We start from the raw sequence: 24,596 nt of genomic DNA, 5'->3' as shown, positions 1-24,596 counted from the left end.
TTTTACAAAATAATTTTTTAAACGGCTTTTTAAAAATATTTAACAAATGTATTTTACAAAATTTATTTTAACAAGGCATTTAACAATAGCCTTTTACAAAAGTATTTTACAAAGGTGTTTTACAAAAGTTTTTTACAAATGTATTTTAAAAAAATATTTTTTAAATGTATTTTACAAAATTTATTTACAAAGTATTTTACAGAAGTCTTTTACAAAAATATTTTACAAAAGTCTTTACAAAGTATTTTACTAAACACCTTTAAAAAAGGGTTTTACAAAATTATTTTTACAAAACTATTTTACAAGGTCTTTTTCAAAAGTATTTTACAAAAGTATTTTACAAAAATATATTACATAAAAATATATTTAACAAAAATCTTTTTCAAAAGTATTTTACAAACCTATTTTACAAAAGTATTTTACTAAAGTATTTTACAAATTTTTTTTACAAAATTAGTTTTACAAAAATCCTTTTCAAAAGTATTTTACAAACCTATTTTACAAAAGTATTTTACTAAAGTATTTTACAATTTTTTTTTCAAAAGTCCTTTACTATAGTCTTTTACAAAACACTTTTACAAAAATGTTTTTACAAAATATTTTTCAAAAGTCTGTTACTAAAGTAGTTTACAAAAATATATACTTTTACAAAAGTGTTTTACAAAAGTATTTTACAAAATATTTTTCAAAATTCTTTTACAAAATAATTTACAAAAGTCTTTTACAAAATTATTTTTTAAACCTTTTTTTATAAAAATATTTGACAAAGGTATTTGACAAAAGTCTTTTAAAAAATATTTTACGAAAGTGTTTTTCAAAAGTATATTACAAAACTATTTTACAAGAAAAAATTTGTATTTTTCAAAAAACAAAATTATTTTTCATAAGTCGTTTAAAAAAGTACTTTACAAAAGTTTTTTTAAAAAAGTGTTTCACAAAAGTATTTTTAAAAAGTATTTTTCAAAACTATTTTTCAAAACAACTTTTCAAAACTATTTTACAAGGTATTTTTCAAATGTATTTCACAAAAGTTATTTACAAAAGTATTTTACAAATATATTTTACAAAAATATTTAAAAAAAATATTTTACAAAAATATTTTACAAAAATATTTAACAAAAATATTTTACAAAAATCTTTTTCAAAAGTATTTTACAAACCTATTTTACAAACCTATTTTACAAAAGTATTTTACTAAAGTATTTTACAATTTTTTTTACAAAATTCCTTTACAATAGTCTTTTACAAAACACTTTTACAAAATATTTTCAAAAGTCTTTTACAAAATTATTTTTTAAACCTTTTTTTATAAAAATATTTGACAAAAGTGTTGTAGAAATTTTTTTTACAAAGTATTTTACAATAGTCTTTTACAAAAGTGTTTTACAAAAGTCTTTCACAATATGTTTAAAAAAAAGTATTTTACAAAAGTATTTTACAGGTTTAAAGTATTTGACAATAGTCTTTTACAAAAGGGGGGTTTTTTAATAAATTACAAAAAAATATTTTTATTTAAAAAAAAAGTGTTTTACAAAAGTATTTTACAAAAGTTTTTTTCCGAAGTATTTTACAAAACTATTTTAAGGTCTTTTTTAAACGTATTTTACAAAATTATCTTACGAAATCTTCTTTAACAATTTTAGCCTTTTACAATACACTTTTACAAAAGTGTTTTACAAAATTATTTTACAAAACTATTTTTCAAAACTATTTTACAAAACTATTTTACAAGGTCTTTTTCAGAGTTATTTTACAAAAGTGTTTTACAAAAATCTTTTAAAAAAGTCTTTCACAAAATTGTTTTACAAGTCTCTTACCAAAGTCTAACGAATTTTTGAAGGTTCTTTTAAGGCCCTACAAACGGGAGTGCATTTTTTAGTCTGTTTATGCATTACATTATGACTGTACCATCATGCGTGTGTTATGCATACCACCAATATCGTGCGTTGTACCGGAATCACATTTCTTGGCTCTCGTCTGGGTGCAAATAACACATGATATCGGTATCATATGCGACAGACATTTAAGTGTTATCGGCGAATAAATTATTTTATTTTTAATAAAATGTCGCCAATTATCTTTCGTTACTATTATTGTCGTCTTGTGTCTTCACCAAAAGAATAAGGCTTAGATTATAAATTAAATTCTGATTGAAATCGTATAATTTTATTTTCAATTAATGTCATATATACAACAAAAATAAATTGCACATGGACATATTACATATTGCACATTGGTTTTATACTTTGATTATCTGTATGTCGTATGTACATAGCAACAGATATTAGGTAACATAGGAAGAACGTGGGACAGAAGTTACGTTGTATCAGACAATGTACAGAACTTTTCATACCGATGCGGCACCATTATAGAGAAATGTTCAAACTTCCTCGTAATTCATTATTATCGATTTACAACCAGAAGCAATAAACGATAAGAATAAAAACAAAAGGACTATTCCCAGCAATACGTAGGATACAATTATAATCCAGTAGGCAAAGTAATATACTATATAATTGCAATACGGCTCTTCTTCGATATGCCCTGCTTTGTAGATATCAGTTTCAGTATTCGGAGGATAAATAGAGAACACCCAGACATTTCCTGCCAAAAAGTTTTATAATTTACTTCTGTGGGGTAAGATGGAATACCATTGGCACATACCTCCCAAATATCTTAATCGTGTTCAAAACAATTAACAACGGCCCATGGTAGTAGTAAGAATACGTTTTTTTTTAATTTTTTAAGTGTTTTTGTTTACTACCGAATGAGGCGAGAAAACAAAATGAAAAGGTGTCCCATCTTTTCCCACCCTACTGTACTATAACGCAATATAAAGTAATGGACGATATTCACGAATCCATTTGCTTTGACAATGACAGTCATTTCCTGCCGCTACAGAAGTTATTGGTTTGGATATTCAAGCATACAACATGTCGATTGGCGTGGAATAATTTTCCCACGATTTAAGTTTTGTTGTATAGCCTTGCCAAATCTTTTTGGTGCACTACGTTGGCAATGGTGATTAAATTCGTAGCGCAACGGATAATCAAAGCTACTGCTGGCAGGTAACATATAGTGGGAAGGGGAAATATGCGACATCTTTCTTTCGTTTTTCTCGTTCTAATTGGTAGTAAACAAAAAAATCTAAAACCGTATACCCACGACCACTATAGACCGTTGTTATTTGTTTAAAACACGATCAGGATATTTGAATATCATGTGCTAAGTGTGTTCCATCTTCCCGCACCCTACTATATAGTATAAACAAGATACAAAGATTCATAGCGGCCCTCACCTAAAATGAACCAAGTCAGATTGAACACTGCTACAATGCCGCCACAGACATTAATAATTGTTCTTCCACCGCTGCCGCTTTCTTCATTCTTTCTGCGTCTTACATAACTTAGACCACAGTTACTGCCGCCTGTAAGGAATGCCAGCGATCCCGCCACTATAAGCCATATAGGTATGTAGTGCTGAATAGGACAGTCGTGAAAGTGTATTGCTCCTGTGAAATAAATCATACGTTAAAAGAAATGTAAAGTACGTGTATTTGAGCAATACACTTACCTATAACCACCATTGCAATCGGCAAAACCATGAACATAATGCAACCGACAACACAGAACACTGAAAAACGTTGTTGATGTGATTAAAACTGTCATTGTGGTAAGCTAAAATTACTCTGGTTACTATATATATAAAATATATAACTCAACTCACCTGGTGCGCAAATACAAGCTGTAATTTTTGACATTGTTTCTCCAAAACCACCCATTTTGACACTCTCATGTATCGAATCACGCAGTTCTTATAACTTAACACTGGATAGCTGCTACTTTACAAAGTCCGAAATGCAATAACTTCCTCGCAAACCCTATACAATGTGGCCTCTCCTACATGTGAATGCGTCTGCTGTGCTTACTGTTTAAATTTCCCGGTACAAGGCCGGAAAAGATTCGTCTATCAAGCAGAACATCGCCAGAAACGCTTTAAATGCTATCTTGTGAGCGAGATTTTATTGTTAAGTTTTTCACAGTGGTTAGGTAGAATGACAAACAGGATGCAAAAATAAAACGATGATTATTTTATAGACTTAAGCAATGAATATACATTGGCACTGTTATTAAGTAGTTTAAGAGTATTTAATTTTAATATTTGAGAGTATTTAATTTTCAAAGCTTGGTGTACTAAAGTATATTGTCTTCAAAATTACGTGGTCTTAAAACAGGGTGAATTGAAATTCAATGCGTTTATGATTTTTGATACACAAAGCAGCAAAACATTAATCATTGAGAATTAAAAGTAGAAAATAGTGTTGGTCAACTTATGATCTGATATTAATCAGTACTTTGTCATTTTAATCATAGCAATTGACAATATATTTGTCCTAAGTACTACAAAAGGAAACATGTAGCAAACAAACAAGTTTTAGAACCTACAACGTGTTGGAATATTTTCATGCCTGGCATGCAACATCTGTACGACTGAGACAGTTTGTTACTTAATCTCACATTTTCAATCAGGTGTATCAATAGACACGACTGGCACTACACAGTCATACCTTGCAGACCCTTGTATATAAATAGTTTGAGAGTATTTAGATCCTCGTGGCTCTTGGCTGACAGGTGGTGCTGGCTCCTCAGTAGGTGGGAATTTGTATGAGATGTTCCCGTACAAGCGAAGAAAGGGACAACTTTCCAACATGAATTGACAAAAATCCATACGGATACCAAACCACCCTGAACACATTGGAATATTGCATTTATTTGGTTTTTATATTCAGTATACTTTGATTGTCCAATGGCGTAGGTGTTATGTACATAGCAACAGGTATTAGTGAAACATGTAGGTAAACATTGGATAGAAAATACATTGTACTGGACAATGTACAAAACTGTTCATGCTGAATAAATTGGAATATTCCATGTATTTACTTGTAAAATTGAATATTTAAAACCCATTATTAACCCCAAGAACTCGTTAGAACTTACATTTGTTTCCACCCTTGCTGCAAAACGTCCCAACCAGCATTGCCACTATGCTTATGTGAAGTGGGATGAATATTGTTATCCACGAGTTTTGGTTTATTCCATCTAATCTATAGGCAAGCAGAACCTATTATGGAAAAACATTAAAACAAAACTATTATGAAATCAAACGCTTATTTTGACTTTGTTTGTTTAATAAATAGTTGTTCTTGGCATTCATATTCTTGATTTTCACATAAACGTTGTTTGCCAAAGACATTACAAAAATTTGATTCAAAGTATGTTCCCAATTTTAAAACAATATTATATTCTATTTACCTTAATTAACAGTATATGTACTAGAATAAAAATTTTAGAAAAGAAAGGTATGCATGTAGATACCTGAAAAGTAAGCAGTGGTAGAACCACCATCAGCCATGTAAGTGCCATCACTAAGTGGGAACGACGGTCAGATTCAGGAAAGGTTGATCTGGAATTGAAAAAATATTTCAACCGGATTAAACTATGTTTTTTTAGGTCATCTGGTATAAAAAATTTCATTTTGCTATCCAGCAAGAAAGGTTTAACATTGTGCCTGGCAGCGAAAGTAAAAGAATATGTCAGTAATTTTTCAGATTAATTATAATGGAAATTTGAAGTGCTTTATAGATTATACCGGCCATAATTATAAACATCATTTATGTATAAAATAATCTGCCTGGTGCAAGGTATTGAATGGTAGAATGGTAGTAAGGTTTTCAAATGACAGCACACTGTTAATGCCATTTAGGTGCTATTATTTGGCTGAAGTTTGATCATTATTAGTGTTATTGGTAGTTAGTTAGTACATACCTTAAAAAAATGAGTGTCCATATGAAGTAATAAATAACTTCAATACATGGCAAGCACATGATAATCCACAGGGGAATAAACACAGTTGTCCATGGCCATAATATTATGTTATCCAACCGGAGTGCAATGAATATGAAAAGAAGCACGTTTGTTGATAGTACAACCTCTAACTGTAAAAATAAACAAGGTGAAACAATAGGGTATGTAAATACATGCACATAAACACCTTTTCAAATGGTAGGGTATAGTCTACATGTATAAACTTAAACACTATAAATCAGTATAGGTACATTATATAAAAAAGGCTAAAAGGGTGATACTTTGCTTATAAACAAGAAATTAGCATTACAATATGTGGGGTAGGCTATTTAGATGTTCAAAAATACACTCTAATTTGTACCTATATCAAAATAGTGAATGGTATTCCAAACTATTTGGAATACAGAATGATTTTAACATAGGGAACAAAAACATATTACTCTGGCAATATGAATGTTACAAAATAATTCAATATATGACACATATATATAATATATATGTATACGTTAATAGATACCTCAAGTGATCTATCATGTTTAAACCCCCAAACACAAGCAGCAATAGCCACCGGGGCAGCAAAGAACAGAGGGGTGAAAACAAGAATCCACATGTTACGACCACCCCCCTCCACATTATCACAGAGGAGTAATTCAAACATTAGCAACAGGAGATGCATTCCAACTGCTATAAGCATTGCTTTGTAGTCCACGAATCCTTCCCGCTCAGCTCTGTAAAATAAACAATAAACAAATATTATTATACTTATGATTTGGCCGGTTGCATAAGTATGATTTTTTTATTGAAAAATTATTTTCATCAATATTTTAATTAATAATCAAACAGTTCAAAAAGTAAATTAAACAAACTTTTGGTGCGAAGCATAATAGATATTATAAGGAGTATATAAAACAGGTTTTCGGACTTTTTTAAATCTATTATTCAAAATACCCTTTAAAGACTCACACCAAATCAAATTAAAACAACAAAACCATCTGTGCTGTCAGTCTTTATTTTAACAGAGTATGAGAAAAATCAGTATGTAAGTTTTATAAAACACTTAAAAAGTTACCTAAATTCAGGATGTCTGCACCACACAACGCTTCCAACAATTGCGCCAAGTATGACGAGAAAGTTTAGCCCCCACATTGGGATAAATATCACCCACATCGACCAATTAATGTCGCCATTCAGCTTCAGTGATACGAGCACAGATAGCGGAAGAAAAAATACGAAGAACATGAATTTGCTGTTGTATAGAGTTTTGTTAAATGCTAGTTTAAATTTTTTTTATATATATATGTTTGTAAATTCATAACAGCATAATTATGTGAAGAGACCAAAAAGAAAGGGATGAATCAATGTAACTTGCTTCATCCTCATGTGGCCAAATGACAGTTGTTATAGCATAAGTGTTTTGTTTCAAACACCTCTTGCGAGTTTACCGGTACCAGGTATGTAAATTTGTTGGTACTTGTCTGTTTTTTACATGTTGTATGGCTGACAATTTAGACAACCCATTAGTAACACTGGTTACTCCAAGTGTCTTGCCCAAGCCCAAGGGACACACAGTCACAACGGTAGCAGTGAGAGCCTTAAAACCATGGTTAGAGTCTATGCTATGGTGCTGCAAGGTAATACTATACATGCAATAGCCATCACGGTTGGGTTCCCTTTAAAATAAGCTTGTTGACTTTTTTACTCAATATATGTTAGACTAGTGTCTATACCTGGCATTAAAGTCTTTAAAGAATTCTTTCAGATCCATGACAACCAAATTGTATAAATAAGCTCAGGAGGTAAAGAATATTAATTCAATTCTTGATGCACCACAAACTAAATTGCCGATGTTTGAGACGGTCTATAAGCTATAATAATACCAAACGCCATTTACAATAGCCTACCGTTGTATGTACAGACCTTTACATATGCATATGTAAATTTGCAATCTACCAAAGTATATTCTGTTCTTGGTTGCGCTTCCAAACTTATTTTTTAAATGGTCATGAGCCCAGCATATACCACGCATAATTACCAAATTGGTAAAACAGGAATTTATTTATTACCGTTTTAAATATCTTAAATTATGAATATCGTAAAAATCTAGGTCATCATGGTATTTTTGTATATTCCAACAGCGCAACTAAGATTACAGATCCCGTTTTCCCAAGCAATTTTTTTGCCGCATTTAGTGGGATAAATCTTGCATTGAGACACTTTTATCTGCTCAAAAACATTATTGAAAACTAATATCATATTTTGGAAGTAGATATTTCAAGCTTTAGTGCTTTTAAGGCTAAATATTATTGGGAAAGGTATAAACCTGAACCTTTTTTATATCTCTTTCGAGTTTTCCATTCGAAATCGATTTAGCATGCCAACTTATTATTTACATAAGAGAATAAATGACACTTAATTTATCCTCGCGTGACTGGAAAACGACAGTCGTTATAACTCTGGTGTTCTGTTTTATACAATTCGTGCCAGCTTACCAGTTACCAAGTATTTTACTTCGTGTGTAATTTTATTTTTTTGGAATTTTTCAAGTATGGCTGATAATTTGGACAAATCACGAGTGAACACTGGGTTGGAGCAATTGCCGTTAAGTGTATTGCCCAAGGACACATACGCCCACAATGGTAGCAACAGCAAGCCATGAACCCATTACCTCTGGGTTACAGGCGCCGCATAACTGTGCTACGGCGCTTGACAAAGAGGCGCCGCATAACCCCCCAAAAAGCAAAAGTTTTATATTTGTAACAAAAACAAAGATAGATAGTGTAAAAACAAAGAAAATGTTAATCGTTAATGTAAAAATGAAACAACAGCATATGAAAACATGTAAAAGTCTTAATATTTAAAAATATAACATAGCGACGCAATGAAATGATGTGATAGAATAATAGATCCCTTGGCTCATTGCATGAAACCATTCACATGATTTAATCATAATTTGCAAACATACTTGCCCACAATTGTTAATAACAGAACAGTCAACAGTGTTCAACATGATAAAGTTGGTTTTTAGCACCACTTTCTCCAGGTTTGTATCTAAGTAACTTTGTAAACTTCAGATCACCCAGTATGTAACTTGAGTCTCCCCTTATCATGTGGTGGGACCAAGTAGAAGCGTTACTTCACCATCTGGATCTCGTAGGTATTCATCTACATTGCGTGCAGCTTCAGACTGTCGGCGCTGCACACACTCAGTCACTAACTTGTTCAATTCAGAAGCATTATAACCCACAAGTTCCTTAAGGTTGCAGACAAATTTGTACACAAACCGTTTCCCTGGTACCTAAAAATAATACATTATAATAATTTAATAAATTACACATAGCAGGTAACTAGAGCTCTCACTTTGTGTTTGGTTAATAAAATAGTGAACTAAAACACCCTTACCTTTGATATCATATCCCCATCATAATAGTAACGCAGAGCTCTAGAAAGTTTCTCGTAATTCATAGATGGTTTGTTTTTTCTTAAACCCCATTTCTGTGCAACAATCTCTGGTGCTAACAGTTTAAACTCGCCTGTATCACCAACCCACATAATACAGTCTGTGCTGTCTGCATCTGTTAGTAACTCAAGGAGAAATTGCCACAACTGTGTCTGTCCATTTGAAGTCGTCCTGTACAAAAGTATTCAGTAATGTGCCAGTTCAAGAACCTAATACGGAAAAAAGATGAAAATAGTTCCCAAAAACCACTTTACGGGTAAAAACCATTTAAGTTCTAGAAATATAAAGAAACTCACAGTGAGTTGCCAGAATTAGAACAAATTAGGAAAATACAAAATAATACTTTGTTACTGAATGATTTTTGGCAAAAACAGAGTAATCCCTTCTCGGTTCTTTCTGCTTGTAGTAAGTTGAAGCAACAGATGGTGAAGAAGAGATGACTGACAACTGAAATAACAACAATAGGGATGGTTAATAATAATATCAGCATTTAAGGAAGACATTCTAGATAGATGCATAGATAGTTTGCCACAGTGCGCTTGCTGTTAGCCCAAAGGTTACAGGCTCGAGGCTGTTACCACACTTACAAAAATATAACAACCTACCAAGTTACATACGCGGCAAATCTTACCACACCCATATAAATGGGTAACATTCATTTGTTATTATACAGGGTATTAATTAGATGTATATATTTTTTTACCTCGGCATCAGACTGGGTTTTACCTTCTTGAATTTTCACAGCAGATTCAGCCAATTTCTGCAAAATAGTATATTTATAACTAATGTTGGTATGCACAGTACTATTTTCAGTGTCATCATGTCATGTGTATATTCCATGCATGTATACAGTGCAAAATACCAATACCAGACACTTTTACAGCCATTGAGAAAAATATCGGATTCATTACCTTTAACAGTGCATGGTGTGACCAGAGAACATTCCCATAAGCAAAGGTTGAAACAAATTCAGTCTGTGACATGCGGTTAAGTTCTATACCATCTAAATCAGGGTCCATGATAATGCTTGTGTCCAAATTAAACTCTTTGGCGACCCACACCATCCACTGGTATACCTGAAAGACAAAAGTACAAGTTCTGTGTTTGATCATTTCTACATAGATAAAAGTGATTACCAAAGGCAGCTGCCCATTAGTCTAAAAGCTTTCTGTACATTGTACCACAAAAAGAAAATAATGGTAAGATTTTTTACTAGATGGTTAAAAATTTTTTATATTTTTTATTAAACTGACTGTATAATTCACACAAATCAATAGGTTATGTGGATACAGAATAGAAGATGGGACACTTCATATAATATCCAAATATCCTGACCGTTTTTTAAAGAATTAACAAGATCTAAGGTAGTCGTGAGGCTACGGTTTTAGAATTCTCTGAATGTTTTTTGTTTACAATCAAATGGGATAAGAAAATGGAACGAAAAAGTGTCCCATCTTTCCCCAACTTACGATATACTGTATAATAATATGATACCTGTGTTTTATTCCACAATAATGGATCTCCAGGGATTTCCAATTCAGCCACTTTTTCTGGTTGACTCACTTTAGGTATATCTTGAAAGATGAATTTCCTCTTTTTCCTATCTATGTTTATGCATTAAAAAATACACAATAAGTTCAACTAAGATACCATACTAGAGGTAGCTAGTTTCCAAAAAGTTAGAAAACACACACAAGAAACATACCAGAGGTAGCCAGTTTCATAGGTTTGACATCTTGCATTGGTTTAACGATCTCAACAATTATAAGCTTTGGGTTGGTGCTGCTGCTTTGAACTTGTATGCTAAGTTCAACAGATCCATGAATCTAGAATAAGATTTTATATAATTCTGTTACTATTACAGACAGTTTTATAATGCAGTTCAAAAAGCAGACATGTGTAATTTATTATTAATTAGGAATAATAAATACCTTAGAATAACTTTTTGTGTCTTCTTTAGAATACAATTTTGAAATGAGAAAAGATAGTACAGTCATACAGAAAAAATACAATCACTCACACAGTTGCATGCTTTGTCACTTTATGAGTGGGCAAGAGGTGTATAAAGCTATAGTTTATGGTATTATAAGTATAAGTTGTCACTATGTAATATATAAGTTTAAATTTTGCCCTACCAAGTACGTTTCCTACAATGCACATACAATGAACATACATACCTTTACACCTTGTTCAAACAAGCTCAGATCAGGGTCGAGATAAAAGTCTTGAAGATAAATATCGTGCTTGCTTAGATCAGATTTACGAAGTCGTCTACTCAGGACATCTTTAAGAACTTTTATCGGAGTTTTGATGTCGATGTTTTGAACTATAACCGCCTCTAAAAATTTTAAAATATTAGAAGATTTTTTTTTTCATTGTGTATGAGGTTCTACAGCGTGCGTGACACACCATGGGACATGGAAGTTATGCCAGAGTTAGTCTGTTATCCAACACCCATGTTGCAGCAACCCATTACTGACCACTGGGTGAGAGCAGTGTCGGCTAATGGTCGTGACATATACGCATATCAGTATCAAGCATTGAACTTGGTATCTTTATATAATCACTGTTTCATGGCAGCCTACAAAAAAATAACATAACAACTTTCAAAACAAACAATCCTAAGAAAATTGGTAACCAAAAAGGAATTCACCTTCAGGATTTGACTGTTTTCTTATTTTTTCTTTCCCATCAGGCCTGTTGTCTTTGTTTGTTGACATATTTCTTGGTAAAACAGTCTTAATAATTATTAAACTCTAACTTGAAAAAAAACAAGATTTAGTGCTTGTTTTGTTGCAAGCAATGAAACGTATTAAAAACGTGATTGTGCTAGAGCCAATACCAGTTAATCCAAAACAATATACACTGTCTAATTCAATAAGACATTTTGGTTAGCGGTAATATAAAGAATTATACAATGGCAACTATAACAAAATTTCATAATGCATACTTGCACACACAATAATCATCATGAAATTGTTGGGTCAGGTGGCACAGAAAATGGGACAGTTTGGCTGCTTCGTAATCTACGCACAGCTTCTCTTATATGCCTTGGTTTTACAGGTGGTTGTTCACCTAATTGTTCCATAACATCTAGCGCATTTTCCATAATTTCACCAACAAATACTTTGGCAACACCAGATATTGCAATTACAACATTGTGAGACACACTGCATCCTGCTACGGTTTGCATGAATCGCTTAATTGAGGCTTTTGGGAAAGAAGAACGACGATACATTTCATAACGATTTAATTGTTCCTCGGAGAAGGAAGTTACCAAACGATGCATCTTTAATCTGTCTTCACAATCTGATAGTTCTTTCTTTTTTTTCGCAGAAAGTCCATCTTCAGACACACTTAACGACCTATCTATGGTTGGTTTGGGAGGTATTTTGGTCGGAGATTTGAAAGAAGAATCAGATGAAAATTTTCTTTTTCGACTCTCAGTTTCCACTTCCAATGAAGAGGAGGTGGGTGGTTGTGTTTGAACTTCTGACCCACCTTGGTGCTCCATAATCTCACCACAATTATAACTTTAACTTGATATAATAAGAAACTATTCTTGTACGTGAAAATCTGCGGCTTGTTATATAAGTGTCAATTTAGGTTCAATAGACTTAAACTCTCGTTTTACGCACATACTAAACTAAAGAAGACGTACAGTTTGATTTATATGTTCTAATTGCCTATGACTGAATAGAAAACATTGTACGAACACAGAAAAATACGAACTATTCCTACACATATTGTACTATCAAATTTGTCTTCTATGGGTGTTCCGATCACGTTTATTTTCTTTCAATTAAATATGTTTTTATTAAATGTAAGCGTTATTTAACAACTGTTGTTTTGTAGCTATATTCTGTATTTTCGCCTAAAATATTTTTAAATCTTTGCTGCAATACTCAAAGAGACAAATAGAAGTAATTATTACCATTACTACCTGCCGAGAACAGAACCGTTATGCAGTATTTTTAGCAGCAAACATAAGACCCCGAACCACTCCACTTTTTCATCGTATACATCTCTCTCTTTCTTCTTTTTTTTCTTTACTCTCTCTTAGGATAAAGGTTTTGTGTTTGGCTAATGAAAACCAAAAGCATTTATTTAAGGGATTATGGGATAATCAACGATATACATACGTGTACCGTTGGAATAATGAAGACTGTTAAACAACAGCCATGAGTATTGCTGCAGACACGTTCAGAATTATTTATTTCGATGCCACGTGTAAGGTAACAATAGTAATGACGACGAACTATCTAAATGCAAATGAAACAAATGTAGCCTATAGGAATCGTAAGATGTCAAAAGATGTGGTATCAGTTAGGTCAGTAAGAATACAAAAACGAAGTTGACGTTCGCTTTGTATATCAGGAATGTAAATATATCTGGCAGTAAATGGGTCAAATCTCCGTTTGGCAAGATAATAGGGCAGCAGCAGGTAAAGAAAAAGGTATGGCTAAAGTAAAGTGATTGTTTCCCAACTACGCCATTGTTTAAAACCCGTTTTTCGAAGGACACGACCTCCTTTCAAACGTTAGAAACAATATAAACCTAACTCTACCTTATACTAAACCTCAACCGACTGGACACGCAGCGTTCGAGCAGGTTAATGTCACATTAAAGCAACGTACAAGTCTACCCGTAACAGGAAGAACTTCTGCATATCGGTTGCACTGCCGAGATCTTATTCTTGAACCCGCGCCACACGAAACAGAGCATTCACCAGTGGTCCACTGAGCCCAAGATCGACAACCGGTGGGATTGCAAATACGACTTTCAGATGCTCGGCCAAGATGCAGGCATTGAAAGACTCTAGTTCTGCGTCCGTTGCTTCCAATACAAAATCTTCTTCGAGATGTTCTGCTGAAACCGCAGGATGAACTATCACACGTACCCCTCCATCGCCCCCAAGAACTGTACCGAGTGTTACATGGACCCATATTACAGTCCTCCAAGACATTGGTGCAGCTTGTATCTGTAGCGGATGCGGTAACTGGAGCAAGAAGCCCGTTTCCGACGCATGTTCGGCTTCTACGACGTCTGCCAACTGCACCGCATTCCTCACTACATGGCCCGATTATCCAGTCTGACCAAGAATCGCACATCTCATTGTTGCAAGGCCGTGTCCGACGGTGCTCTGATAAATCTGCGACACTGCTTTGACTGCAGAAATTTGGAGAAGCTGGCCTTCCACTTTTGTAGCAACCACGAGTCTGAAAAATACAAGATTTTAATGGAAAATACAGAAATATTAATCACCAGATACTACATAGGCTCGGGAAGGACAAGACTCGGCGTGAAAGGTGCTTTTTAAAAATCTATGTTTACCGCTACTATTTTTGATTTTACATGTATATAGTTCTATATAGAGGGTGCCATGGAATAGTTATATTAGTTATTATTTTGTGTAATATGTTATTACCTATATACCTGTAAGTTAACGCCAGCACCACAAGGTTCATCGCAAGAACTCCATGCTGTCCAAGCCGTCCAGAATGTAACACACGGTCCTAAGCATGGCGATATTTCTGTTAAGCATCTGGGCGGGGTCGATGTATCTTCTACGTTTTGATTTGAAAGTGCGTAATTGCAAGATCTCCGTTTAGTTTGGAAGCCAGGCACATCACATTGTTCACGGCATCGACTCGTTGACCATTGTGACCATGTTATACACATTTCAGTATTGCACAATGACGTTTGGTGACTTCCGTTTCTCCTAACCTGTAGAAACGTGTCAGACGAGACCGGCTCGATCATTCCAGTTGCCAAATAGTGCTTCTCACAAATAAAAGGATCCACGGTAGTACCATTGAATTTACATGTTCGGAATCGTTCAGTGGAACCGGGAGAACAAGATTCTGAACATGGAGTCCAATCTGTCCATGGCTGCCATGCCGGATAACACTGTGGAACACAGTTTATTAGTTGCAGAAAACAACTTCCGGGTATCGAAGAGACAGCCGCACCAAGAACAGCTCCACTGACAGAACTTTTACCAAAGAGACAGTCGCGTGTTCTTCGTATATGCCCGCGGTAGCCGCATATTCCTGTGCACTCAGTTGTAGACCACTCGGTCCAGGATCGACAGAATAAAACATTACAAGCTTGTTCACTAACTGCGGAACCATTTGCGCAACGAGATGGGTCAGATACTATTTCTTTCACAAGACAAGATCGTGTTCGATTTTGAAACGAGGGTCCACATCTATCGTGACAATCCGACCATCCTTGCCACGACGCCCAGATTCCCGGACATAGACTGCCGACACAAAACTCATTGGCGGTAGAACACACATCGACAGATAAACCCGTACCTACACAACTTCGGGAAATAATGCGGGTTCCATTTTCCTCACAAAGAGCGTCACATTCTCCATTATAATCCCATTCACCCCATTTGTTACATAGATGGGTGTTACAGTCACCACGTTGCTCTTCCCTCACGAATCCTGTACATTCGACATGGGAAGCTGGAGTCCCATTTTCGTTAAAGCAGGACCGAGTCCGTATTCTTGTTCCATTGGTACAAGTTTGGGGGCAAGCAGACCACTGTTGCCATTCGCCCCAGGTTGGTGGACAAATAGTTGCACCGGCACAAGGAAGTATTTGATTGTAGCACACTGATGGATGCTGTGATAGTGATTGACCTTCATTAACATCAACCCAGTTAAGGCCAAGGCATATTTTCGATCTGGTTTGGTTGCCATTATTTCTACATGGTGCATTACAATCGTTGTTATCAATCCATTCACTCCATTCAGAGCACATGTTGTCATTACAAGTTGTTTCGTTTGTATCACTTGAACCAGGATTCGTATCTTGGCAACGGGTGACGTCATCAAATACCTCTTCTTTGACGTAACAATTTCTTGTTCTAGATTTAGTAGATGGTCCACAAACATCACCACATTCTGACCAACTAAACCACGAACCCCAAGTACCAGGACACAAAGAACCAATACAAGGTTCAAACTTCATACGACACAAGTCATCCACGTTACTTAAGTCCACAGGATTGAGACAAGTCTTCACATATTTCTGCCTGCCGTTTTTTTCACATTCTGCGTTACATTCACCATATACTTCCCAATCTCCCCATCGCAAACAAAGATCCATGTTACATACTTCAGATTGCTGATGGCTACCGTCCCCGATGCACTCTTCGGTAGAAACGACGGTTCCATTTTCATTCCTACAAGACCTTTCTCTTATTCTTGTTCCATTGGTGCAAGATTCGGAGCAAGAAGACCACTGCTGCCATTCATTCCATTCTGGTGGACAAATTGGTGCACCAGTACAGGGCACCACGCTTTGATAACAGGATAGATTATGTACCAGCATGTTTTCTTCATATTGTTCCGACCAGGTAGAATCAAGGCACTGTTTGAATCTTGTTTGGTTGCCATTATTTCTACATGGTGCATTACAATCGTTGTTATCAATCCATTCACTCCATTCAGAGCACATGTTGTCATTACAAGTTGTTTCGTTTGTTTCACTTGAACCAGGATTCGTATCTTGGCAACGGGCGACGTCATCAAACACCTCTTCTTTGACGTAACAATTTCTTGTTCTAGATTTAGTAGATGGTCCACAAACATCACCACATTCTGACCAACTAAACCACGAACCCCAAGTACCAGGACACAAAGAACCAATACAAGGTTCAAACTTCATACGACACGAAGTCATCCACGTTACTTAAGTCCACAGGATTGAGACAAGTCTTTACATATTGCTGTGTCCCGTTTTCTTCACATTCTGCGTTACATTCACCATATACTTCCCAATCTCCCCATCGTAAACAAAGATCCATGTTACATACTTCAGATTGTTGATGGCTATTTGCCCGATGCACTCTTCGGTAGAAACGACGGTTCCATTTTCATTCCTACAAGACCTTTCTCTTATTCTTGTTCCATTGGTGCAAGATTCGGAGCAAGAAGACCACTGCTGCCATTCATTCCATTCTGGTGGACAAATTGGTGCACCAGTACAGGCCACCACGCTTTGATAACATGATGGATCATGTACCAGCATGTTTTCTTCATATTGTTCCGACCATGTAGAATTAAGACAAGTTTTGTATCTGCTTTGGTTGCCATTACTTCTACATGGTGCATTACAATCGTTGTTATCAATCCAATCACTCCATTCAGGGCACATGTTGTCATTACAAGTTGTTTCGTTTGTTTCACTTGAACCAGGATTCGTATCTTGGCAACGGGTGACGTCATTCAATACCTCTTCTTTGACGTAACAATCCCTTGTTCTAGATTTAGTAGATGGCCCACAAACATCACCACATTCTGACCAACTAAACCACGAACCCCAAGTACCACGACACAAAGAACCAATACAAGGTTCAAACTTGATACGACACGAGTCATCTACGTTAGTAAAGTGTGCAGGATTAAGGCAAGTCTTCACATATTGCAGTGTCCCATTTTCTTCACAATCTGCGTTACATTCACCACGTACTTCCCAATCTCCCCATTCTAAACAAAGATCCATGTTACATGCTTCAGATTGTTGATGACCATTTGCACCTATACATTCTTCATTAGAAACGATAGTTCCATTTTCATTCTTACAAGACCTTTCTCTTATTCTTGTTCCGTTGGTGCAAGATTCAGAGCAAGAAGACCACTGCTGCCATTCATTCCATTCTGGTGGACAAATTGGTGCACCAGTACAGGCCACCACGCTTTGATAACATGATGGATCATGTACCAGCATGTTTTCATCATATTGTTCCGACCATGTAGAATTAAGACACTGTTTGAATCTGCTTTGGTTGCCATTACTTCTACATGGTGCATTACAATCGTTGTTATCAATCCAATCACTCCATTCAGGGCACATGTTGTCATTACAAGTTGTTTCGTTTGTATCACTTGAACCAGGATTCGTATCTTGGCAACGGGCGACGTCATCAAATACCTGTTCTTTGACGTAACAATCCCTTGTTCTAGATTTAGTAGATGGTCCACAAACATCACCACATTCTGACCAACTAAACCACGAACCCCAAGTACCAGGACACAAAGAACCAATACAAGGTTCAAACTTGATACGACACGAATCATCAACATCAGTGAAGTCTACAGGATTAAGACAAGTCTTCACGTATTGCCGTGTCCCATTTTCTTCACAATCTGCGTTACATTCACCATGTACTTCCCAATCTCCCCACTGTAAACAAAGATCCGTATTACACGATTCCATTTCTTGGTCGCTATTTCCTTTTCCGCATTTATTAGGAGACACCAGTGTTCCATTAATATGAACACACGACCGAATTCTAGTTCTTGTCCCATTGCTGCAACTCTGGGAACAAGATGACCACTCTTGCCATTCACTCCAAGCTTGTAAACAAACCGGAGGACCGAAGCACCTTATTCGCTTCTTTTCACAAGACTCGACTTGGTTTTGTCCCCTTCCGTTAAGGCATTTTCTTACTGCAAGTTCATATCCCTCAGATTCACATGGTGCATCGCATGGGGTGTAGGATGACCAGCTTGCCCAAACATCGCAGATGTTCGAGTTGCAAACCTCTTCTTGAATTTGGCTTGGCGTGTTTTCCACGGCAATCACAATTGGTTGACATTCGGGATTTTTGATATCGGCGCCTGAAATAAATATTGTAAATAAAGCGATCAAAGAGATAAATAAAGCGATCAAAGGATTTATTTTAGTCGATTTTTCAATCAAAAAATAACTTACCACTATCCTTCTTCTCTTTGCAGAATCTCTCTCTTCTGGTTAACCCTGCACCGCAATGGTTGTCGCAAGCTGACCAACCCGACCATGCAGTCCAGCCCGCCACCACGCACGTAGTTACTCCATAACACGTCTCTGATTCATATGCAGATCCTGAACATCGGTTTTCGGGCATAGCTGAGTTCGTATCTTGTGTGGTAGAATTGTGTGGGCAGATTCTTGAACGATGTTTAATTCCGTCTTCGGAACATGGAGATGTGGCCATACATTCACTCCAGCTTCCCCAACTCAACCAGTTAAGCATTGCTTCATTCCTATCTAGACAGAAACTTTGTTATACCACAATGCATATATATATATATATTAACGTGTACATACAAAGGCTGCATTACCTATTTGAGTTTTGTTTTTATTCCTCTCAATGGTTGGAAGCATACACACAGTAGATAGTTCTTCCATCGCAGCATACTCTGGCCGCCAACAGCATCCTAGAGCAATGCATTCCGACCTAGAAACGACACAATTACGTTTTGTTTCATACTGAACATCGTTATGCATTTGAAAGTTGCAAGTTCTGCCGTGGCGAGGAAATACAAGACGTTTTAACATAAGGGTGGGGGGTAAAAAGGGACACTTTATCGTTTTATTTTCCTGTCCCGTTTAATATTCATCAAAGAACATTTACAGAATTATAAAACTGTAACCTCACAACTCCCATAGACCGTTTTTAAATGTTTAAAACACTGTCGGAATATTTGAATAATGTATTAAAGGCATCCCGTCTTCCCCGCCCTTCCATATGTGTTTTGTTTCATACACCTACTTATAGTGCCCGCTAAGAACTTAGGTTGCCACATATTGTTCGTATTCCAATACAAACACACAATACTGTAAAAGTGGCGGGATTTAGGCCAGAACCCGGGAAAACTAGTTATAAAGCGAACGCGCTGTCTACTGTCCCACGTTAAAGTTTATTTTGTGAATTTAGGCAGAAGTTTACATACCTACTGATGTTGTTCTCTCCGCATGGAAGAGACACTTTATCCACGGAGCAAGCGACTTGAAAATCATCTCCATCATCTTCTAAGATAATTCGTAGATTGATTCTTGACGGTATCCAGTATTCTGCATCGTGCATCATCGCTGGAAAGAGTGCGACTGAAAAATAAAAGGCATCAAACTTGCTTGGGCCTTTCCTAAAATTGTTTTGTGTCTCAAAATCTAGTTAAAGGCATTTGGAGAAAAATTATGAGGCTTTATGCAAAAAAATATGCAAAATACAATGTAGTAGCACTTGTTACATTAATCCTGTATTAAAAAATACCAACCGTCAGAGAATAACTCTTGTGTTATATTTTCTTGGAACGAAGTAATTGGGACGTAACAATGTCCGTCGCTCCAACAGCAAGATCTATCGAGACACTCATTTCTGAAATAAAATCTTTTTTTACTCATGTCCGATAAATTGTGCATTGCAAAACTTTTGTTTTAGTACATTTCATTTGTTGCGCATGGAAACATAGTCGTTTCATTTGTTCTGTTTCCCCCAGGACACTCTAGAGCTACGCTAAAGTTTCCATAGTTGTAAGATTGCAAGGGTGACGAGTCGGTTTCAGTGTCAGGTTCCAGTTCTTCGCCAACGCTCAACCGCTGTCGTAGTTGAGCACCGATGCTTTCCGCTGTAGCTAGAGATATAAATGAATTAATAAAGGCCACTTATGCATTCTTATGTGGCAGGAAAAGACAGTTATAACAAGAAAAACATTTCATTCGTTTTTTATGGCTGACAAGTTTGACAATTCATTATTGAACCACAGTATACTAGACTTGTTTAGTATACTCTGATTCAACAATGAGTTGGATCAATGTACAATAAGTGTTTTGCCTAATGACACACGCGCCCACAATAATATTTTAAATGCATCTCGTATGTATTATATACAACAGCATCACGCCCGGTATTTTTTGTCACGATCCGAGCGGCTCAACAAGAGAGCCTCGCCGTCGGTTTATAAAATACACGCGGTTACTTTCTCCGTACCGTAGGTTGCGACAAATGACAGATTTGATTACAGTTTAAGATAAGGTCTGATATTATTTCCGCTCTTAAATAGGGGTTAAGGTCATCATTTTTCACCAGATTGCTTTTACGTAAATATAAACCAGACAAATCCACAGCCATTTAGTTTGACTAACCGAGCATATGAAACCATCGTAGTGTTTAGTTTCTATATATCTTGCAACGTTGATTTATTGTATATTCTATTTCTTACTTGTTTTAAATGGCCTATTTAAGATGGGCAAAATTCAGGCATATTTAAACGTGGCTAGCTATATAAACGACATAAGTTGTTGTAACACGGATGTTCTGTTTTATACACCTCATGCCCACTTACGACTTGCACCGTATGTAACTTTGTGAGTTTTTGTTTTTGCTGCATGGCTGACAATTGTAGAAAACCTATTAGTGCCCATTGGGTTGAAGCAATTGCCATTATGTGTCTTACCCAGGAAAGATACGCCCACAAGCTGCGACGAGCCTAACCCGTATAAAGGTGGCTGTACACAGTATCCGGAATTCGTCCGTTTTGTCTGTTTTGTCCGGATTTCGCTGCCGCATGCGGAACTCGGTAATGGGTTTGCATACGACTTCGCGTGCCGGATACTGTGTACAGCCATCTTAACGCCGTATAAACTCTTGGCTGGAGGCAGACGCTATATAACAACTGTACCACGGCGCCGTACTTAAAAACAAAATCCGAACCTGTATTATCTCCTTGTGTTTCGTGTGTTGATACTGTTCTGTAACAACCAACAATTCCCAGCATTGATTTCCAACAGCAAGATTCGAGCAAACATTCTTCTCTTTAAATAAAATATAGTTGTTGACACCTATTGTGTATTTCACTATATGACAAACATAAATCCTGTTTAGGGAATGTATAATACTGCATCTGTGACTTCAATATTCTAAGACAAACGATATCTTGAGACCAAAACAAAACGTTGTTTTAAAGCGGTTTTAGACTTAAGCCAAATTCAGTTTGTCTGTGTATATTACAAAGAGAAAGACGGGGCGCATTAGCATGTAATATCCAAATATCCTGATTGTGATTTATACAATTAGCAACGGTCCATTAGAGTTTATGTTTACTATCGAATAAGACGAGAAAATTGAATTAAAGGTGTCCCATCTTCTCCCACCATACTATATAGTCAAACCGATAATGACAATATTCGTAATGTTACCAATGGCCTTATTACCTGCTAATGTCAGATGCACCGCATGGTTCTACGTACGCCATGTCTCTGCAGTCAACCGTGATGAAATACGAATTGACAGGATCAAAGAACCTTAGGTTTGGACCCCCGGGTACCACGGGAGCTTGAGTAGTGGGTGGTAAGGTAGTTGCTGGAGTGGTCGTGATTGGTACTGCAAAAAAACGAGAATTTGTATTAGATTGAATGTTTTTATTAAACATGTATAGTTGCAGTCTTAAAATTTGGGGAAAATGTTTAGCGTTTAAAATAATGGGAAAATAATTTTAATAGGATGGGGTAGATTGGACACCTTTTCATTCTATTTTCCCGTCCCATTTGGTAGTAAACAAAGAACATTCAACGAATTATAAAATGGTATTCTTGCGCCTCCCTATTATGCGCTAAATGTGTCCTATCTTACCCCGTATAGTACTCTATATTTGTGTGAGAAAATAGTGAAAACGCAACGAAAACACAAGTCACACACGCAAGAAAATATTCAAATTTCCATACCGCGACTTGTCAGACCAGTAATTGGGTTCCTGGGTACCAGCCGCATAAAACTAAGGTACGTGTGCTAATAGGTGTAACAACAAACCTGTGCCAGGCTCCGGCGGGGTCGAGTCCGCCGGGTAGAAGCAGTAGGGAAACATTCGTCGGTCGTAGCAACAGCCAACTGCGTCACATAGGCTTTGCCCGGCAGACCACAAGCCGCAAGGTGCTCGCATGTACGGTACGATATCACACTGACCGAGACATGACTCTGTAATCAATGCAAGAAAACGTGATACAGATTGTAGAGAACATATAATTCAGAGACGTATTTTTAGATTAATTTTTAAGAGCTAGTGACTTTAAATGTACAATAGAAACATGCAGAAATCAAACTGCTGAAGTTCATTTTCCTTTTAAATTCCTTTTTGTTTTCCTTTTAAATTCCAACATTGTCATTGAAATTGTATACAATGAAACAAGTTTTAACAATTCTAAGTATACATATTTCTAAGAACACAGAGCATCGAAAATATTTAATTTTTTTCTGTGAAGTAGTGTTAAGGGTACGGCAATTCTATGTTATGTTGTTTAGACGATGTCAGTTAACTATTTCACCCCAGGGCTAAATGGGAACCATGATATATTCGTAAGATTAAGATGGCGCCTTTGAGATATGTGGATTATAATAATATGGCATAAAACAATTATTTTCCAAAGTGAATTTATTTATATCAGGTGTATTAATTTGTAGTTAGGTATGTTTATTAAAATGTAACTAGCAATTTGCTTAAATTCGTTTTTGGTAAAATATTTCCAAAGGTTTTTATTACAAATTTATCAGGTGTGTTAATTTGTAGTTAGGTTTGTTTATTAAACTGTAATTGGCAAATTGCTCAAATGCGCATTTGGTAAAATACGTCCAAAGGTTTTTAATATGTGGAAATTAAATTGACCTTTAGGGGCAAAGCACGCAGGATAAGCAGTGGAATCTTGTGCAGCTGGCACTGCCGTTTTGTAACAGCAAGAGCTTGCAAGACATTCGTCCTCCGTCAGATTCTCCCCACCCGGACACGCCACACGTTGGTTCAAAGGTGTCTTACATTGGCACGAAGAAACGCCTAAAAGTGCAAAGATTATTTCAAACCTCTTGACCTGCGGGCCATGAGTCTGTTTGTGTTACAAATCCGAATCGCAGAAAAGATTAACCATTAGCTTAAGCTGTCATAAATTGAATGAAAGGAAATATGTGTTGTATTTGTTGCACATCACTCAAATGTTCTTTCTGTTTTCGGGTTCGAATTATAGGCCGAAAACTAATCTAAATATAGTAAGACCTAATATAAGTACTTACCGAGAAACGATCCACTTTGGCTAAAGGTTAATCCAACCTGCGTTAACAGTACAAGGAAAGCAATTGTATAATTCATTCCAATTATCCTAGCGCATCTGCACCTGTTTAGAACACATGTAGTACTTTGGGGTAAGATGGGACACCTTTATTATACAATATCCAAATATCCTAATCGTGTTTTAAACATTTAACAAAGGTTTATGCGAGTCGCGAGAATACGGTTTTATAATTCTTTTTGTACTTCCAAATAGGACCTACTATAAAAATAGTTTATGTAAAACGCACCACTGCCCCTTAAAATATTAGAAATTAAAAAGTGTCCCTTCTATTCTGGATATATCCTATGGTATGCTGTAACGTGGTTGCAATTAAACTATACCACGAATAAGCCTGCAGCATGTCGTCCGAATCACCGGAAAAGATTGATAACGTTTTCAAG

General features: G+C 36.0%; 5 protein-coding genes across 6 annotated transcripts; all 5 read right to left on the bottom strand.

Moving 5' to 3' along the window:
• Positions 1-2,137: 2,137 nt before the first annotated feature.
• Positions 2,138-3,887, bottom strand: LOC101242368. The gene is made up of 4 exons (XM_004225677.4): positions 3,727-3,887; positions 3,574-3,633; positions 3,299-3,511; positions 2,138-2,604 (listed from the first exon to the last, which is right to left on the bottom strand). The coding sequence occupies exons 1-4, from the start codon at positions 3,779-3,781 to the stop codon at positions 2,381-2,383; spliced, it is 552 nt and encodes a 183-aa protein (XP_004225725.1). The 5' UTR covers positions 3,782-3,887; the 3' UTR covers positions 2,138-2,380.
• Positions 3,888-4,002: 115 nt separating this feature from the next.
• Positions 4,003-7,844, bottom strand: LOC100186760 (transmembrane protein 185A-like). The gene is made up of 7 exons (XM_002119732.5): positions 7,592-7,844; positions 6,934-7,110; positions 6,382-6,592; positions 5,826-5,995; positions 5,376-5,463; positions 4,998-5,121; positions 4,003-4,745 (listed from the first exon to the last, which is right to left on the bottom strand). Exons 1-7 carry the CDS (start codon positions 7,627-7,629, stop codon positions 4,522-4,524), a joined length of 1,032 nt encoding a protein of 343 aa, XP_002119768.1. The 5' UTR covers positions 7,630-7,844; the 3' UTR covers positions 4,003-4,521.
• Positions 7,845-8,366: 522 nt separating this feature from the next.
• Positions 8,367-12,111, bottom strand: gabpalpha (GA repeat binding protein alpha homolog). Of its 2 annotated transcripts, none has more exons than XM_026839622.1 (9): positions 11,975-12,111; positions 11,499-11,659; positions 11,027-11,147; positions 10,816-10,925; positions 10,233-10,397; positions 10,025-10,081; positions 9,665-9,768; positions 9,264-9,492; positions 8,367-9,159 (listed from the first exon to the last, which is right to left on the bottom strand). In XM_026839622.1, exons 1-9 carry the CDS (start codon positions 12,039-12,041, stop codon positions 8,968-8,970), a joined length of 1,206 nt encoding a protein of 401 aa, XP_026695423.1. In that variant the 5' UTR covers positions 12,042-12,111; the 3' UTR covers positions 8,367-8,967.
• A 1,396-nt stretch (positions 12,112-13,507) lies between these two features.
• LOC104265468 (A disintegrin and metalloproteinase with thrombospondin motifs adt-1-like) lies at positions 13,508-17,019 on the bottom strand. Its single transcript, XM_009859531.3, has 2 exons — positions 14,758-17,019; positions 13,508-14,540 (listed from the first exon to the last, which is right to left on the bottom strand). Exons 1-2 carry the CDS (start codon positions 17,017-17,019, stop codon positions 13,902-13,904), a joined length of 2,901 nt encoding a protein of 966 aa, XP_009857833.1. The 3' UTR covers positions 13,508-13,901.
• Positions 17,020-17,042: 23 nt separating this feature from the next.
• On the bottom strand, positions 17,043-24,290 carry LOC108950864 (A disintegrin and metalloproteinase with thrombospondin motifs adt-1-like). The gene is made up of 11 exons (XM_018817046.2): positions 24,158-24,290; positions 23,760-23,924; positions 22,910-23,074; positions 22,315-22,483; positions 21,815-21,915; positions 20,546-20,735; positions 20,379-20,479; positions 20,055-20,208; positions 19,443-19,558; positions 19,054-19,368; positions 17,043-18,959 (listed from the first exon to the last, which is right to left on the bottom strand). The coding sequence occupies exons 1-11, from the start codon at positions 24,231-24,233 to the stop codon at positions 17,056-17,058; spliced, it is 3,456 nt and encodes a 1,151-aa protein (XP_018672591.1). The 5' UTR covers positions 24,234-24,290; the 3' UTR covers positions 17,043-17,055.
• Positions 24,291-24,596: the final 306 nt, after the last annotated feature.

Source organism: Ciona intestinalis, chromosome 2 (assembly GCF_000224145.3).
Source record: "Ciona intestinalis chromosome 2, KH, whole genome shotgun sequence".
In the NCBI taxonomy this organism is placed as follows: Eukaryota; Metazoa; Chordata; class Ascidiacea; order Phlebobranchia; family Cionidae; genus Ciona; species Ciona intestinalis.
This window is presented reverse-complemented; position numbering and strand designations above follow the sequence as displayed.